The sequence below is a fragment of the Protobothrops mucrosquamatus genome, unplaced genomic scaffold (genome assembly GCF_001527695.2).
Source record: "Protobothrops mucrosquamatus isolate PMUCROS unplaced genomic scaffold, P.Mucros_1.0 scaffold1396, whole genome shotgun sequence".
Taxonomy (NCBI): Eukaryota; Metazoa; Chordata; class Lepidosauria; order Squamata; family Viperidae; genus Protobothrops; species Protobothrops mucrosquamatus.
The window spans coordinates 1-15,450 of NW_015387582.1; the positions used below are offsets into that span (position 1 = coordinate 1).

General features: G+C 44.8%; 1 protein-coding gene across 1 annotated transcript in view; it reads left to right on the top strand.

Annotated features, from left to right (window-relative positions):
* Positions 1–798: 798 nt before the first annotated feature.
* LOC107292628 (histone-lysine N-methyltransferase SETD1A-like) overlaps positions 799–15,450 on the top strand; it is a gene marked incomplete at its 5' end in the record, with an annotated part of 17,416 nt that continues 2,764 nt past the window's right edge. The window contains 6 exons of the mRNA XM_029285186.1: positions 799–874; positions 1,609–1,881; positions 5,800–7,278; positions 10,713–10,882; positions 12,229–12,339; positions 13,459–13,578. Coding sequence (XP_029141019.1) covers positions 799–874; positions 1,609–1,881; positions 5,800–7,278; positions 10,713–10,882; positions 12,229–12,339; positions 13,459–13,578 — 2,229 coding nt within the window. The remainder of the gene's footprint in view (positions 875–1,608; positions 1,882–5,799; positions 7,279–10,712; positions 10,883–12,228; positions 12,340–13,458; positions 13,579–15,450) is intronic.

A 15,450-nucleotide genomic window follows, 5' to 3' on the forward strand; every position in this document is an offset into this window, starting at 1 on the left:
GTAATAAAGGGATAGGGTCAAAAAGGATAAGACAACGAGAAACATACAAAAAGGTTAGACCAGGGGAAAAGGGGTAACACAAAAGTGGGATTAATCCCACAAAATAACATCGCTTCAGCAAGTCTACCAGTCCGGGTTTACATATTAAATCTTAATAATTACTCTATTCTTAAACAACTTTCCATATAATCATGTAAATAACAAATTAATCAATAAATCTCATTCATTTCACTACTTAACAGTGCTTAATATTAATTAATTGTAATCACTTTGAAATAATAATTCCTTTTCTTTTCACCCTTCTCCAAAAAAGCCTCCCCCCCCCCGAAAAAAAGGTTTCCATGCAGAATTCAGAATAATTCTGCAAGACTTAAATGTCGTTTAGATCAGGGGGTCCCCAGACATTTGGGCACCAGGGACCGGTTCCGTGGAGAGAGGTTTTTCCGTGGACCGGAAGGTGCGTGGTTTTGTGTGCTGCCTGCATCCCACGGATGGGGCTTCGCTTGTTTGTGCGGACCAGTTGCTGGCATGGTTTAAACCAGGGGTAGTCAACCTTGGCTCTTTTATGACTCGTGGACTTCAACTCCCAGAATTCCTGAGCCAGCTAAGCTGGCTCAGGAATTCTGGGAGTTGAAGTCCACGAGTCATAAAAGAGCCAAGGTTGACTACCCCTGGTTTAAATTAATCTACTGCTCTGTGATTTGGGAATTCTAGCCAGATTTTGCTATGGATGCATTTTGGGGGATGAGTAGGGTAATGGGCTTGTCCTTGAGGAACTTTATGTCACTGTCTTACTAGGAGGAGGAGGAAGACCGGCGCGAGGAAGATGAACAAGGTGCCAGAGGACGCAGCAGAAAGAGGGAACAATCTGAAGGTATTTTTTCAGTTAATAATTAATTGATGGAACCTCATTAGATGACATACATGGTGACGTGCCATGATCTACATCGTCGTTTGTTAATACCTGTGGCTGTTAAAGTTGGGTTTAAATTGAAACTGTATCTTGTTTTGGTTTTGGGTGGGGTTTTTTTTGGGGGGGGGGAGTTATTGCATGCTGTCTGGAGAGCTGCAGTGGAGGGCCAGGTAAATTCTTTAAACAAATAATTTCAGATTCTTAGAAATGTGTTTAAGACAGTTTTTTAATGAATTATTTTTTTCCAAATGTGCACTCACTCGAAGATTATCTCCCCCATTCATATCATTTTCAGAGCATTTCTCTGCCCCGTAGGTCAGCCGACCATCAGCATTTAGCAATGTTGCTCATATAAATATATCCACGTGCTGCTCACTGCTTAAGCTGGTTAAAATCCAAAACTTAAACTCGATGTAAAGTATTCAGTTTGGGCCTTATCTCTTTTCCTATTAGCGTATAAAAAAGAAAATATTTTCCAGGTATTTTTCAGTTCAGAAGACAGGACAAAGAATCATGGAAGGGTCTAAAATCTGGCCTTCCTGTTTCTTCAATTTTCTCACATTGAAATATATTGTTCTCATTTGAAACAACAACAATAATAGTGGAATCCCGAGAAAGCTACATTCTGGACCCGTCATGGTGCAACAGGTGGGAAACCCTGGGATTGTTTTATTTGTTCTTTATCCTCGGCGCAGATCGTGATAGCGACGGCTCCTCCAAGTATTCACCTTACGGGGAGTCTGACGAGGACAGTGACAGCACTTCTGATTCAGAAACCAGTTCCTCTTCTTCCTCTTCCTTGTCATCGTCGTCGTCTGATGAGGAGGAGGTGGAGAGCACGGAGGAAATAGATGATTCTGCTACAGATATCCATCCGTCTGAGTCGTTGGGAAGCCTGGAAGAGAGAATATGGCCAGGAACAGATGTTGAGATGGCCAAGAAGAAGCCGGAAGTCGCTCTGCTTCAAGGTGAGATGTTGAGCTCTGGATTTCCATTGGACTGTGGTGACGAACCTACGGCACGGGTGCCACAGGTGGCACGCAGAGCCCTCTCTGTGGGCACACGCACCGTCACCCCAGTCCTAGGCCTTCAGCTGGGTTTTATAAAACCTTTTCGCTTTAGTCCTCCGCCGCCGTGTGGAAAAAAAAAAGGTTCAATCCATCCATCAATTTCAGCTTCTCGCGGGGGAAATAAAAAAGATCTTGCAAAGTTGGAATTGATTGATTGAACTTTTTAGTGCCACCCAGTCTGCCGTTACCACCGCAGCCACGCCCACCCGGCACCCGATGATACATAAGTGGATTTGGGGTTTCAGTTTGGGCACTCGGTCTCTAAAAGGTTCGCCATCACTGCCATAGAAAAAGCCTATTGGTCCTTCTGGAATGCAGGTTGAGGACTGGGGAGGAGAGCAGCTGCATCTTATCACAATTCCTGTGCTTTGAAGCTAGGAGTAATTTACCTCCGGGGCTTTGTACATATGTGTGCTGTCCCTAGATCAGGGCTTTTCAACCAGTGGTACGGGTACCACCTGTGGTACATTGGCACCTGGCAGGTGGTACGCGACCCTCCTACAAAAGTGGTAGCGGGGGAGGGGAATGAGCTGAACCAGTGGCAGCACCGCACAAGCCTGAGCGAGAGATGGCTGGAGCTGCAGGGCTGTCAGGGCTCAGCGGAAGCGCCAGGATCAGTGCCACTTTCCAGCTGATTGGTGCTTCTTCGGGACTGTCAGGGCTCAGTGGAAGCGCCAGGATCAGCGCCAGGCTCCAGCTGGAGCTCGGCGCTGATCCTGGCACTTCTGCTGAGCCCAGAAGAAGCGCCAATCAGCTGGAAAGTTTCAGCATCTCCAGGGTCTTGTGATTTACATTCAGATGCTTGGCAACGGATTCATATTTATGAGGGTCACAGTGTCCCAGGGTCATGTAAAGTGACCAAAACCTGCTGCAACCACCCAGCAGACGGGGGGGAATAAAAACCAAACACCCCCCCACCCCACCCCCACTGCCAATCCTCAACAGAAATGCTCACAATGAAAACCTCGGACAGGAGGAAGAGCGCCGCCAGGTGGGCAGGCAGGTGTCTTGCTCGGCTCTGGCTTGGGGGGCACTTTTTTCAGTGCCATTATAACTTCGAACAGTCACTAAGCAAACTGTTGTAAGTCGAGGACTACCTATACTTTATCACTTTTTTCCTTTTTGGGGGGGGGGGACATCACGTTTTTGACACCTTGCTAGGCGACTGGTGGTACTCAGATATTGCCATATCCTAAAAGTGGTACAATGGGTGAAAAGGTTGAAAAGCCCTGCCCTAGATGACTTAAATCTGTTGTTATGGTTTTTGGTGCCGCTTTTCTGCCGATAACCTTCACTTCTATCTTTCTGTACTAGACATTTCCAAGTGTTTTTCTTCTGATACTGCCTCGGAACTGATAACGTCCAAGGTTAACCCATCTCAACTTTGTTACCCCTGGTCTATTTCTATGACCTTTCGGCACCCATTGAAAATGACACCGTCTGCTTTATTGATTGGAGATAAAGCCTTAATGTTTTCTTTGACATCTGTCTTTCCATCTTCAGCTTGTCACCAAATCGTGTGGCATCTTCTTCTTTTTTTTTTTTAACACTCCTACAGAAGTAAAGTCTGAACACAGCAGCTCTCTTCCACCCTACCATCCTTCGGGTCTTCCAGTGGTGCAACCATCCCTATAACTGAGTCCGTTAACTTGGCCATTACTTTTCCTCTTCTTCTGTTTCCTTCCACCTTTTCCAGCATCAGAACCTTCTTCATAGAGTTAGTTCAGGGGTGTCAAACTCAATTTCATTGAGGGCCGCATCAGCATTGCGGCTGCCCTTGAGGGGACCGGGTGGGTGTGGTCAGGGTGGGTGTGGCCTACTGGGTGGGCGTGGATGGAGTGGGTGTGGCCTACTGGGTGGGCGTGGCCAGCTCTACATTGTCCGCGTCAAGGGTGCCTGTGTGGGCCTGGGCAGGAGTGGGACAGATCTGAAGGTCTCTGGCAGAAGGGGGTGGGACCGGGGCAAGCGCCAAGGCATGGTCCATTTCTTCATTCCTCACAAAGGGTGACACCTCCCCAGCATGCACCCAGGGGGCGGGGCCGACATGGCAGGGGCTGGTTCCTCGCTGTTTCTAGACGGCCTTGTGGAGCTAAGACTGAATGCGTTTCAGCATAATGGCCACCACAAAATTGTACATTGGCTCCCGGCCGGCCTGGGCCAGGGCCAAGGCAGCGGAGGCCGTTTCTCTCACTGTTTCCAGGATGGCTTCGCGGGCCACATGAAACCACTTCGCGGGCCGCATCCGGCCCCCGGGCCTTGTGTTTGACATGTCTGAGTTAGATCTTCGCATATTGTAATGTGCCCCAAAGTAAGACAGTTTGGAACGGGTCATTTTGGGCCTCGAGCGTGAGCTCTGGGTTTCTTTCTTCTGAGGATCCATTGGTTAATTTTCTTGACTGCCTGCGGTATTCTGCAGCACTAATGGAATGTGGGAATGACCTTGGGGAAAGGGGGGGGGAAGAGATGCTGCCTAGGAAACAATCAGAGGAGAGAGGGAGGAGCCCCCAGTGGCTCTAATAACTCAAGCCGCTAAAAGCGGCATCAGGAAGTTTTGTACGTTCAGACTGGCAAGATTCTCTTAATGATGCCCTTGCAGTAAGGTAGGTTTAGCTCAGTGTTTCTCAACCTTGACAATTTTAAGGCATGTGGACTTCAACTCCCAGAATTCCACAGCCAGCATTGCTGGCTGTGGAATTCTGGGAGTTGAAGTCCACATGCCTTAAAATTGTCAAGGTTGAGAAACACTGGAAACTTTACCTCATCTAGTCGTGTTTTCTGTCTGTTTTACCCGGGAGGGCTGATAAACACCACATTCAAAAGCATCAAGACTCTTCCTGCCCTGTTCCTTTAGTGCTCAGCTCCAAATGTTAGCAATCTAATATTAAAATCGCCATTTAAATAAATACACCAAATCAAGAATCCATAGATCAGGGCTTTCCAACCTTTTCACCCATTGTGCCACTTTTAGGATATGGCAACATCCGAGTACCACCAGTCGCCTAGCAAGGTGTCAAAAACGTGATGATCAAAAAAAAAAAAAAAAAAAGGAAAACAGTGATAAAGTACAGGTAGTCCTCGACTTACAACAGTTCGCTCAGTGACCGTTCGAAGTTACAATGGCACTGAAAAAAGTGCCTCCCAAGCCACAGCCGAGCAAGACACCTGCCTGCCCACCTGGCGGCGCTCTTCCTCCTGTCCGAGGTTTTCGTTGTGAGCATTTCTGTTGAGGATTGGCAGCGAGGGTGGGGTGGGGGGTGTTTGGTTTTTATTCCCCCCGTCTGCTGGGTGGTTGCAGCAGGTTTTGGTCACTTCACATGACCCTGGGACACTGTGACCGTCATAAATATGAATCAATTGCCAAGCATCTGAATGTAAATCACAAGACCCTGGAGATGCTGCAACATTCCAGCTGATTGGTGCTTCTTCAAGGCTCAGCAGAAGCACCAGGATCAGTGCTGAGCTCCAGCTGGAACCTGGCGCTGATCCTGCGCTTCCGCTGAGCCCTGACAGCCCTGCAGCTCCAGCCATCTCTCGCTCAGGCTTGTGCGGTGCTGCCACCAGTTCAGCTCATTCCCCTCGCCTGCTACCACTTTTCTAGGAGGGTCGCGTACCACCTGCCAGGTGCCAATGTACCACAGGTGGTACCCGTACCACTGGTTGAAAAGCCCTGCCATAGATAAAGACTTTTTTTTTCTTTTTGTCCCTTACCTCCCTTCGTTTTCATTGACAAAAATAAGAATTATTTTTTTTTACATCTTTACATCTTTTTTACCTAGCCCTTAAATCACTAACGTAAAATTTATCTCCCTCCCACAGGCCACGTTGTTCAGGAGAAGCCTGCTCTTCCGAATGATGCTTTGCTAGTCCCAGCAATAGAGGAGAAAGGTGTCTGGGCGGCACTAGAAGAGCGAACGCGACAAGAAAAACGACCTTCCTCGCCCATCCCACTTCTGCCCCCACCCAAGAAACGCCGGAAAACAGTCTCCTTCTCAGCTCCTGGTGAGGATGAAGGGGCCTTGGAGAAGCCACTTGAATTGGCATCCTTGGGTCTCCTCGCCCCACCGCCCCCACCCCCTCCTCCTCCTCCTCCTCCTCCTCCTGTCCCCACAGAGGAAGCACAATCCCCATTCGTTCCTGTGGAACCCCTACTACCACCCCAAGTGTCCTTAACCTCAGATGCCCCGGTTCCGGCTACTTGTCCCTTGCCTCCCGCAGCTTCCCTGGTAAAGCTGGCGGCTCCCGCCAGCCGCAGGCGGGAGCCGCCGAAAGCCAGTCAAAGAACGATCAGCAACCTGCCGGCGGACCACGCTTCTCTCGTGAAATGTTGGTCGGAGGATATGCCAACTGGCCGCTCCCGAAACCGTTCTCGCTCCCGAAGCTCAGAATATTGGAGGGCAGCGCAGCCCCCGGAGGACGACAGACTGCACACGCGTGAGCAAATGGGGGCCTCCTCGCTCCTGGAGCTGGCCAATCAGCCTGACCTGGCCGTGTTAGCCGATGTGGCTCTCAAGATGCCCGCCGCTGCAGGCCGGGGAGGCTCGAAGGAGGCCTCGGATGAACCCGAGGCGCCAAAGCGCCTGCTTCCGCCCCCCGCGTTCTCCCTTGAGGTCAGCAGCATCTTCATGGAGCACAACTACGCCATGGCGGTGCGTGCAGCACCGGTGACGGTCCCCCGGAAACAAGATGAGGCCACACTGCCGGGTGCGGCTGACCTCTTGCAGATGAGCGTATATAATGAGCACATTGGCGAGGTCCTGGAGGCTCCCGAGGAGATCGTGGCAGATGCCGGTGAAGCCAGAACTGAGTCTGAAGTGGGCGACCTTGTTGCACTGGCGCCTCCACCCCCCCAACCTATCGAAAAGCCCAAGGCACCTGTCCCAGACCAGCAGCAGCCACCGGCGAAGAAACCTCCCCACGGCCTAAAGGAGGAGGCCATAAAGGATCCAGGAGTGTTGCTTTTAGGCCCAGAGAGTCTGTTCCCTTCTGGGAGCGAGGAGGAGGAGGAGGAAGAGGAAGAGGATGACGAGAGCTTTGACAGCAGCGACGAAGGGGAGATTCGCCGGCGCTCTCTGCGCTCTCACTCCCACAAGCACACCCCTGCCCGTCCCCCCCTGCTTCCACCCCCGGTCTTCGAGACCCGCAGCGAATTCGAACAGATGACAATCTTGTACGACATCTGGAATTCAGGGCTCGATGTGGAAGACATGAAATACTTGAGGCTGATGTACGAGCGCCTGCTGCATGAGGACAATAGCACAGACTGGCTGAACGACACCCACTGGGTCCAACACACCAATATCCTTCCTGAAATAGGTGTTACGATTTGTGGGTGGGCTGTGGCTCTTGCTGAACCTGTATTGAAAGGGTGGCAACTTTGTGGCCTTTCCACATGCCTGTGTGCTACAGTTTTAAGTGCTTCAAGCACAGGCCAGGCTGGGAATCGTAGTTCAGGAATCGGGGGCACCACAGCTTCTCTATCCCACTTTAGCACTCTCTTATCGTACCCTCAGCAGAGATTTCTGGGTATTCTATAATGTTGAGTTCTTCTGGGAATCCTCCGTTGCATGTTCTTCCCTCTTTTGCTTCAAAGACCTGCAATGCTCTAGGTAGAAAGAATGGCTGTTAACCCAAGATTAAATCTGTAGTGTAAATACATCTAGGACAGTGGTGGCGAACCTAGGACACGGGTGCCAGAGGCGGCACTCAGAGCCCTCTCTGTGGGCATGTGTGCCGTCCTAGGCCTTCAGCTGGGTTTTATAAAACCTTTTGGCTTTAGGTCTCTGCCGCCATGTGCAAAAAAAAAAAGTTCAATCAATCAATCAATTTCAACTTCTCGTGGGGAAAAAAAAAGATCTTGCAAAGTTGGAATTGATTGATTGACCTTTTTAGTCCCACCCAGTCTGCCATTACCACCGCAGCCACGCCCAGCCAATGGGCCACGCCCACCCGGCACCCGACGATGCATAAATGGGTTTGGGGGTTGCAGTTTGGGCACTTGGTCTCTAAAAGGTTCGCCATCACTGATCTAGGACTTCCCATCAATTCCTATTACCTATTTTATTTAAAGGAAGTAGGAAAAGAGGCAATTGCGGGTTCCCATTATTAGGTTTCATTGGGCCAACTTAATGGAATTCTGTCCAACCTGGAGCCTGCAGCATATAAAGAGTTTTATTTTCCCAAACAGCAGAGCCTTCGGTGTACGAGACTATATTTGAAATGGAGTGATACTACCCCTCTTCCAGAGCTGCTGTTCAGTCTCCTCTCAAAAGTGCTTTTTCAAAAGGCTACTGGCCTTTTTTTTTTGGTTTGTTTTTGTTTTTTGAGGAGGAAGAAGACGTTCCATTTCTCATGCAAGAAGCTTCGTCAGTTTTGGCAGGAGGGTGGGGGTGATGGAAGGAATCCATTCTTCTTTTTTTATTTTTATTTTTTTATTTTTTTTTTATTTTTTTTTTCATTTTTAAATTTTTTTTATTAATTTCAAAATAAAACCCCCTCCCCCATACAAATATAAACATACATTGATACAACTTCAGTATTATTAATTTTAACATTCAAACATAAACATACATTAGTATTACAAAGCAACCCGGCAACACCCCCTCCCTGCGTCCATACTCTTTTCTCCTCCAACTTCCCTACACATCCCCCCTCCTTCCCTCTCCTCTTCCTACGGACACGGTTTAGAGCGCTAGCCGAGCGTCAGCTCGGCAGCACCCCCTCCCCGCATCCGCCCCCTTTTCTACTACCTACCTACTTGCCTCCTCTCTCTTCTCCTCTTCCTCTCCCTCCTTTTGGACATGGTTTAGGGGTGTTAACCGAGCGCCTTCCATATTTCTCCATACATCAATACTCCTAATTTAATACTCATTTCTACATTAATACTCTTAATTATTTTATTTCTCTATCCTCCCTCTCCCCCCAGACTTCCCAGAACTGATTACAGGGTTAAACACACATCGTCCCAAATCTAAATATTACTACCCGAATATAAAGCAATCAAACATAAACATACTTTAACTCAAATAAAAACAATCAAATATAAGCATATACATTTAGACTCTAAACATATAATCTATCCATCTTCACTAAACCCAAATATCTAAAATTAATCTTTGCCATTTCAACAAAATAAAAACAGCCAATCATCTTGCTGCTATTCATTTCTAAATTCAAATCTTCCATAATCCCCAATAAAAATAATTACAAAGTAAACTTTATCTATCACTTAAAAAAAAAACTATAATAATAATACAATTTATTTCCCATATCTCCAATATGATTCTCAAATATTTTGAGCCCATTTAATCATACAATCTTTAATTTTATAAATTCTTTTATATGAACTCTATCACAATCTTTAATTCAAATACTCCTAACATCGCCCCCGCCATCCTTCCAGAACCGATGAAGCATTTTGAATGAGAAACGAAACTTTTTCTTCCCCAAAACAAAAACAAAAACAGTTTAGTTGCCTTTTGAAAAAGCACCTTTGAGACAGCTATGACCTGGATGATTGAGAATCTCCACAGATGTTCAGTTGCATTTGGCCGTCGGGTTGTGTTTGATATCAAATATTGAAACTGGGATTCCTTCTTAACTACCGTGCTAGGTTCAAAAGTTTTGGGCCAGCTAGTTAAAAACAAACTGCAGAAGAAGATACAGGTCGTCCTTATTTAGCAACTGTCTGAATTGGTGACCGTTCTCCCTTATGGCGGTGATGAAAAAGTAACTTTTATGACTAACCCTTGCATTTAAGACCTTCCCGGGTTTGTAAAACAAAAGGATCAACTGGAGTAATATCGTAAGCACAGCCACGGCGTCAGTTTGACCGCTTCACTTAACCAAGTAGTCCGTCCCAGTTGTGGTTGTTAAATGGGGACTTGCCTGTGTTTTAAAAACTGTCTTAAAAAATCAAAGATCGTAAGACTTCAATTTTGTATATTCAGCTTTTAACGCTGCCTAATTAGATTTAAAAACAGTTTGGGCTAGTAAGATGCACAATGGGGAGGTTCTTCTCTGTTTGTGTGGATTATTTACATATAAAGATTTAAATTCTGGAGGGGAAAAAATGGCTGTTTTCTCCTCCCTTCTCATTGGCCCAAGGCTTTTGAAGAGGGAGAGTTGTAGTTTTGGAGTAGGCCAATGTAGAAAGCGTGTCTCTGTCTTTGTGGCGGTTCTTCCTGCTCGTATTTTTCTTCCAGTCGATGAGAATATACTGTATGTAACTCGGGATTGAACCGTGGAGTTCTTGGCGCTCTCTGAGGTTGTTGGTTGCTTGCCTGTAGACCAGCGGTTCTCAACCTATGGGTCGCGACCCCATTTGGGGTCGATCGACCATTTCACGGGGGTCGCCAAGCAAGGCTGTCCGCCATTTTTTCCCCCCTTTTCCAGCGGGTGCCTTACCTCCCTTGAGCTGGGCCAGCTGGTGGTCGGCCTGCTCCGTCTCTGCCGCTTGCCAGCTATGCCTCGGCCGGCGCAGGGGGCGGAACCATGCATGTGTGGCGCTCCCGGGCAGGGAAAGCCCTCGACTTACGACCGGTTGGGTAGTCCTCGACTTACAACCAGTTTAGTCCTCGACTTACGACCAGTTTAGTCCTCGACTTACGACCGGTTGGGGGTCGCGGCATTAAAAAGGTTGAGAACCACTGCTGTAGACATTTCACCACCTAACTAAGTAACGTCATTGGTGCTAACATCATTGTACTTCTCCTTGACTCACCTGCCTCCACTCACAAACATTGCAAATCCCAAACGGAAGAGGAAATCGTCTGAGCTGCGGGAACATCAAACCGGTTGTGCCCGTAGCGAGGGCTACTACCACATCAGTAAGAAGGAGAAGGACAAATACCTTGACATGTGCCCAGTCACCGTGCAGCAATTGGACAGCGCTGATACCCAGGTTTGGCCCCTGTTCTTTTGATGTGCTCACCTGTTTAGCATGTTCAGCGCAGCCCTGACTCCAGAATAACCGATGGCACCGTTGAAACGCAGCGAGCATAGATAAGACTATTACACATTATAAAGTGTAGGACAGGGGTAGGCAACCTTGGCTCTTTTATGACTCGTGGACTTCAACTCCCAGAATTCCTGAGCCAGCTATGCTGGGAGTTGAAGTCCACGAGTCATAAAAGAGCCAAGGTTGCCTACCCCTGATCTAGGACATCCACAGTGAAGAATTCTGCACTACAACAGTTCTCACCTGGTGTGAGAAAAATGCTCACAGTCATTTGCAGCTTTGTGGCTTAACTGGATTTTTCCTAAATCTGTGTGAAATTTTGCTACTGCCCCCTTTTGTAATCATACTGACAAGTGAGGTGTTAAGATTAAGATGCTGAAGATCGACCACCAGCAACCTGGGAATGTTTCCCAGCAATTCTTCAATATTCTTAGGTTTCACAAGACATTGCTTAAAATTGTTAGTCGTTTCCCTTTATTAATAAAGATTGGAACTGTTTTTAAAATTGGAAATCCAATAGCAGAAAGCAGAAGAATGGGGGAGGGGAATGCAAAAGTTTAGTTTACGTGAAGTGGAAACGTTGAGTATGCTCTCATTTTATGTCGTATCATTGCTGCAAACTATTTAACCTAGTAACTGTAGAACGAACAACCTTTGTTAATATTATTTTATGCAATGGTATATGCATATGTTAGCCATACTATGACTTAGAAGTGGTTATGGTTCATTTATGATATTTAGGTTTGTTTACAGATTTTAGGTATTTAGGTTTATTTATTTATAGGCTTATGGGTTATCATTTTATAGGTTTATAGGTTATCAGTGTATATGAGTTAATCCTTACTGAGTTATGGAAAAGAATATTCAAATAGCAAAATTTAGAAAGTATTACATGTAGCTCTTGAGGCACTATCAGCATGGGAGATTATACGAAAAGCTTTAACTGCAAATTAATTGTTAGCTTGTATATTTATTTTGGACCTTGTTGTGTGATAAATAGGGTATGTGAGAAATTCTAGTATCAGTCTTGCTCCCACAGAGCAGTGTTTCTCAAACTTTAAGCGATGTGGACTTCAGCTCCCAAAATTCCCCAGATACATGCTTTGGGGGATTCTGGGAGTTAAAGTTCACACCGCTTAAAGTTGCTAATATTAAGAAACACTGTTCACCTTAAGGCAATGTCATCTTGCCAAGGATGGATACATCCATAATTCAAATAATGAGGTTTTTTTTTCCTGACTGCTTCCTTCGCATTCATTATATCTAACAAGCTTGTGGTGCTTTCCCAGGGCACCAACCGCATCTTGTCAGAACGACGGTCTGAACAAAGGCGTCTGCTGAGTGCCATCGGCACCTCTGCCATCCTCGATAGTGACCTTCTGAAACTTAACCAGCTGAAGGTACCAGAGCGATTTTATTAAGCAAATTGAAAAAAAAAAGTGGAACAGAAGGTATCAGCTAGGGTGGGAGCGTTGTGGATGGGGAAAAAAACTGACAGTAACTTTGGTTTAATGATACGATGACGCTTTCCATCGAGATCTGGGATGTATTAAAGCATTTTTTAAATTTTATTTTACAGTGATAATACTGTAAATAACTCCCTTCCCCTTTTTTTTATTTTATATACTTTATTTTATAATGGGCCAAAATTGATGATGATGATGATGATGATAATAATAAAGTTGGAAGGGACCTTGGAGGTCATCTAGTCCAACCCCCTGCTCAGGCAGGAAACCCTATACCATTTCGGACAAATGGCTGTCCAGTCTCTTCTTAAAAAATTTCCAGTGTTGGAGCATTCACCGCTTCTGGAGGCAGGTTGTTCCACTGGTTAATTGTTTTAACTATCAGGAAGTTTCTCCTTAGTTCTAGGTTGCTTCTCTCCTTGATTAGTTTCCACCCGTTGCTTCTTGTCCTGCCTTCAGGCGCCTTGGAGAATAGCTTGACTCCCTCTTCTTTGGGGCAGCCCCTGAGATATTGGCACACTGCTATCATGTCCCCCCTCGTCCTTCTCTTCGTTAAACTAGACATACCCAATTCCAGCAACCGTTCCTTGTATGCTTTAGCCTCCAGTCCCCTGATCTTCTTTGTTGCTCTTCTCTGTATTCTTTCTAGAGTCTCAACATCTTTTTTACATCATGGTGACCAAAACTGGATGCAGTATTCCAAGTGTGGCCTTACCAAGGCCTTGTAAAGTGGTATTAACACTTCACGTGATCTTGATTCTATCCCTCTGTTAATGCATCCCAGCACTGTGTTGGCTTTTTTGGCAGCTGCAGCACACTGCTGGCTCATATTTAGGTGATTGTCCTCTAGGACACCGATGCCCTTTTTTGTGCAACTTCTCTTCAGAATTTTGAGGACTGATCAACCTATGTTTTTTTAAAAAAATGATAAAACCATAATAAAAAGCAGTTTACCTGCTGTTTTTTGTGTACATAGCAGTTTCTCTCAAGCAGCAGAATAAAGAATTTAACACTCCACTCCTGGGCTTTCCCTCTTCTTTGTCTTCCCTGCAGTTCCGGAAAAAGAAACTCCGGTTTGGACGGAGTCGAATTCATGAGTGGGGCCTGTTCGCAATGGAGCCAATCGCTGCCGACGAAATGGTCATTGAATACGTGGGCCAGAACATCCGCCAGGTAAGAAAAAGCAGGTGGAGCTCTGTAAGTAATACTTCCATTTTTTAAAAAACCTTCATCAGTCCTGCCAGACGTCAGATGTAAGAACATGATGGGAGATTTTTTAAATAAGTAATTTACCTTAAGACCAAAACTATTGCTATAAAATGAGCACTTTGATGTGTGCTGTTTTTTTTTTTAAAACAAGTTTTATTAATTTTCCATTTTTACAAACCTTTGGGTATTTAAGGAAGCAACATGGTGGTTGGGTAATACATAGTCCAATAACAGTTTACATCATCAAAAATTTCCTCTCTGTTTCCCTTAATCATTATGCCATGTGTGCTGTTTTTAATACATTAATTTTATTTAATTTTGAAGAAAAGACAAGTTCTAATGCTGGTAACATTTACCAGCTAAACATTTGTAATTGATATTGATAGAATATCCCTATTCTTTTTATTTTGTTCTCTCTTAGCTGCATTTAATACTCTAAAGCCCCTATGTAAGAGAATATTAAGAATCTATTATATAAATATCAGTTAATTAAAATAACACACTGTACCAAAATGTAGAAGATGGAATGCTAGATGGTCAATATGGTTAGATTTAATAGTATATGCTAGTTCTATATCAACATTGTATGAAAATACTTTTAGTTTCTACAAATGTCACTCATTTATGGTTTTTTTTTACAATTTTTATTAAATGTACATTTTAAAAACAAAAATGGACATGCTTCAACTTCCCTGGCTTCAACAGTGCTATTAGTATTACCTTATGTTACAGAAAGAAAAACAGAAACTTAAAATATATTCTTTAACAGGACACACTCATTTATGCAAAACTTTTAGAAATGGCTATCACCTGCTAATCAGAAAATACGATGAAGAATAACCAAAAGTAGTACAACAGTGCTATTAAAACCAGAAAAAAAAACCCCACTCATTTATGGTTTTTTTTTCTGGTTTTAATAGCACTGTTGTACTACTTTTGGTTATTCTTCATCGTATTTTCTGATTAGCAGGTGATAGCCATTTCTAAAAGTTTTGCAAAATAGAAGCCTTTTTTTGGGGTCCATTTGTGTAGTAGAGAACTGGCAATGATATGCAGAGCAGAGTTTTTGATGATTTAATCCTCGTATTTTTCAAGTTTCTACTTTTGTTAATGTTTCTTTTCTGTTTATTGCTTGAATTTTAGATGTACTTAGCTTATTTAAAAGCGTAGGGCATCTTGATTCACTTTTTTGGTATGAAAAATCAGATCATCATCATTCCACAATTTGCTGCTGAATGTTGGTGCTGTGAGTTTGTGGGCCGAATTAGGATCCCCACCCATGGAGTAGTTCAACCCATGCTCCCAGCCTCAGTCCACAGCTTTTATTTTCTTCAAGCTTCAAGTGAGATGCTAAACCTTATGAAGTTAAGGAAGTCCCCAATCCTTTTCTACATATGAGCCCTTTAAAAACAAAACATAAAAGTACTCAGGCTTTGCGTGGTTTCCAAGGCAGCTAGTGCCATAGTTACAGACTCTTTTTTTCTCTCTCTCTGATGGTTCCAATTGTGATATTTCAAGAGAACTATTGGATTCCTATTTGGAAGGTGACCTCTTCACTTTGTTATTAAATTATTTATTGTTTTTTTAATAAATGATGAAAATGTGCAGTGGCTAGAGTAGATGAAACAGGAGAATATAGTGAAATTGAGGGGAATTTGACCTGAGTTTGTTCCGTTTAATCTCTTAGTGTTGGTCTGTGGGAGAGGCACATGCAGCTAATTGGCACTAGAGGGTGCTGTGATGGCTACATGGAACAGCCCTGCTTTTTCAGTGCTGAGAGCTTATTTGGACAGTGGATTGAATATTATTATTATTATTATTATTATTATTATTATT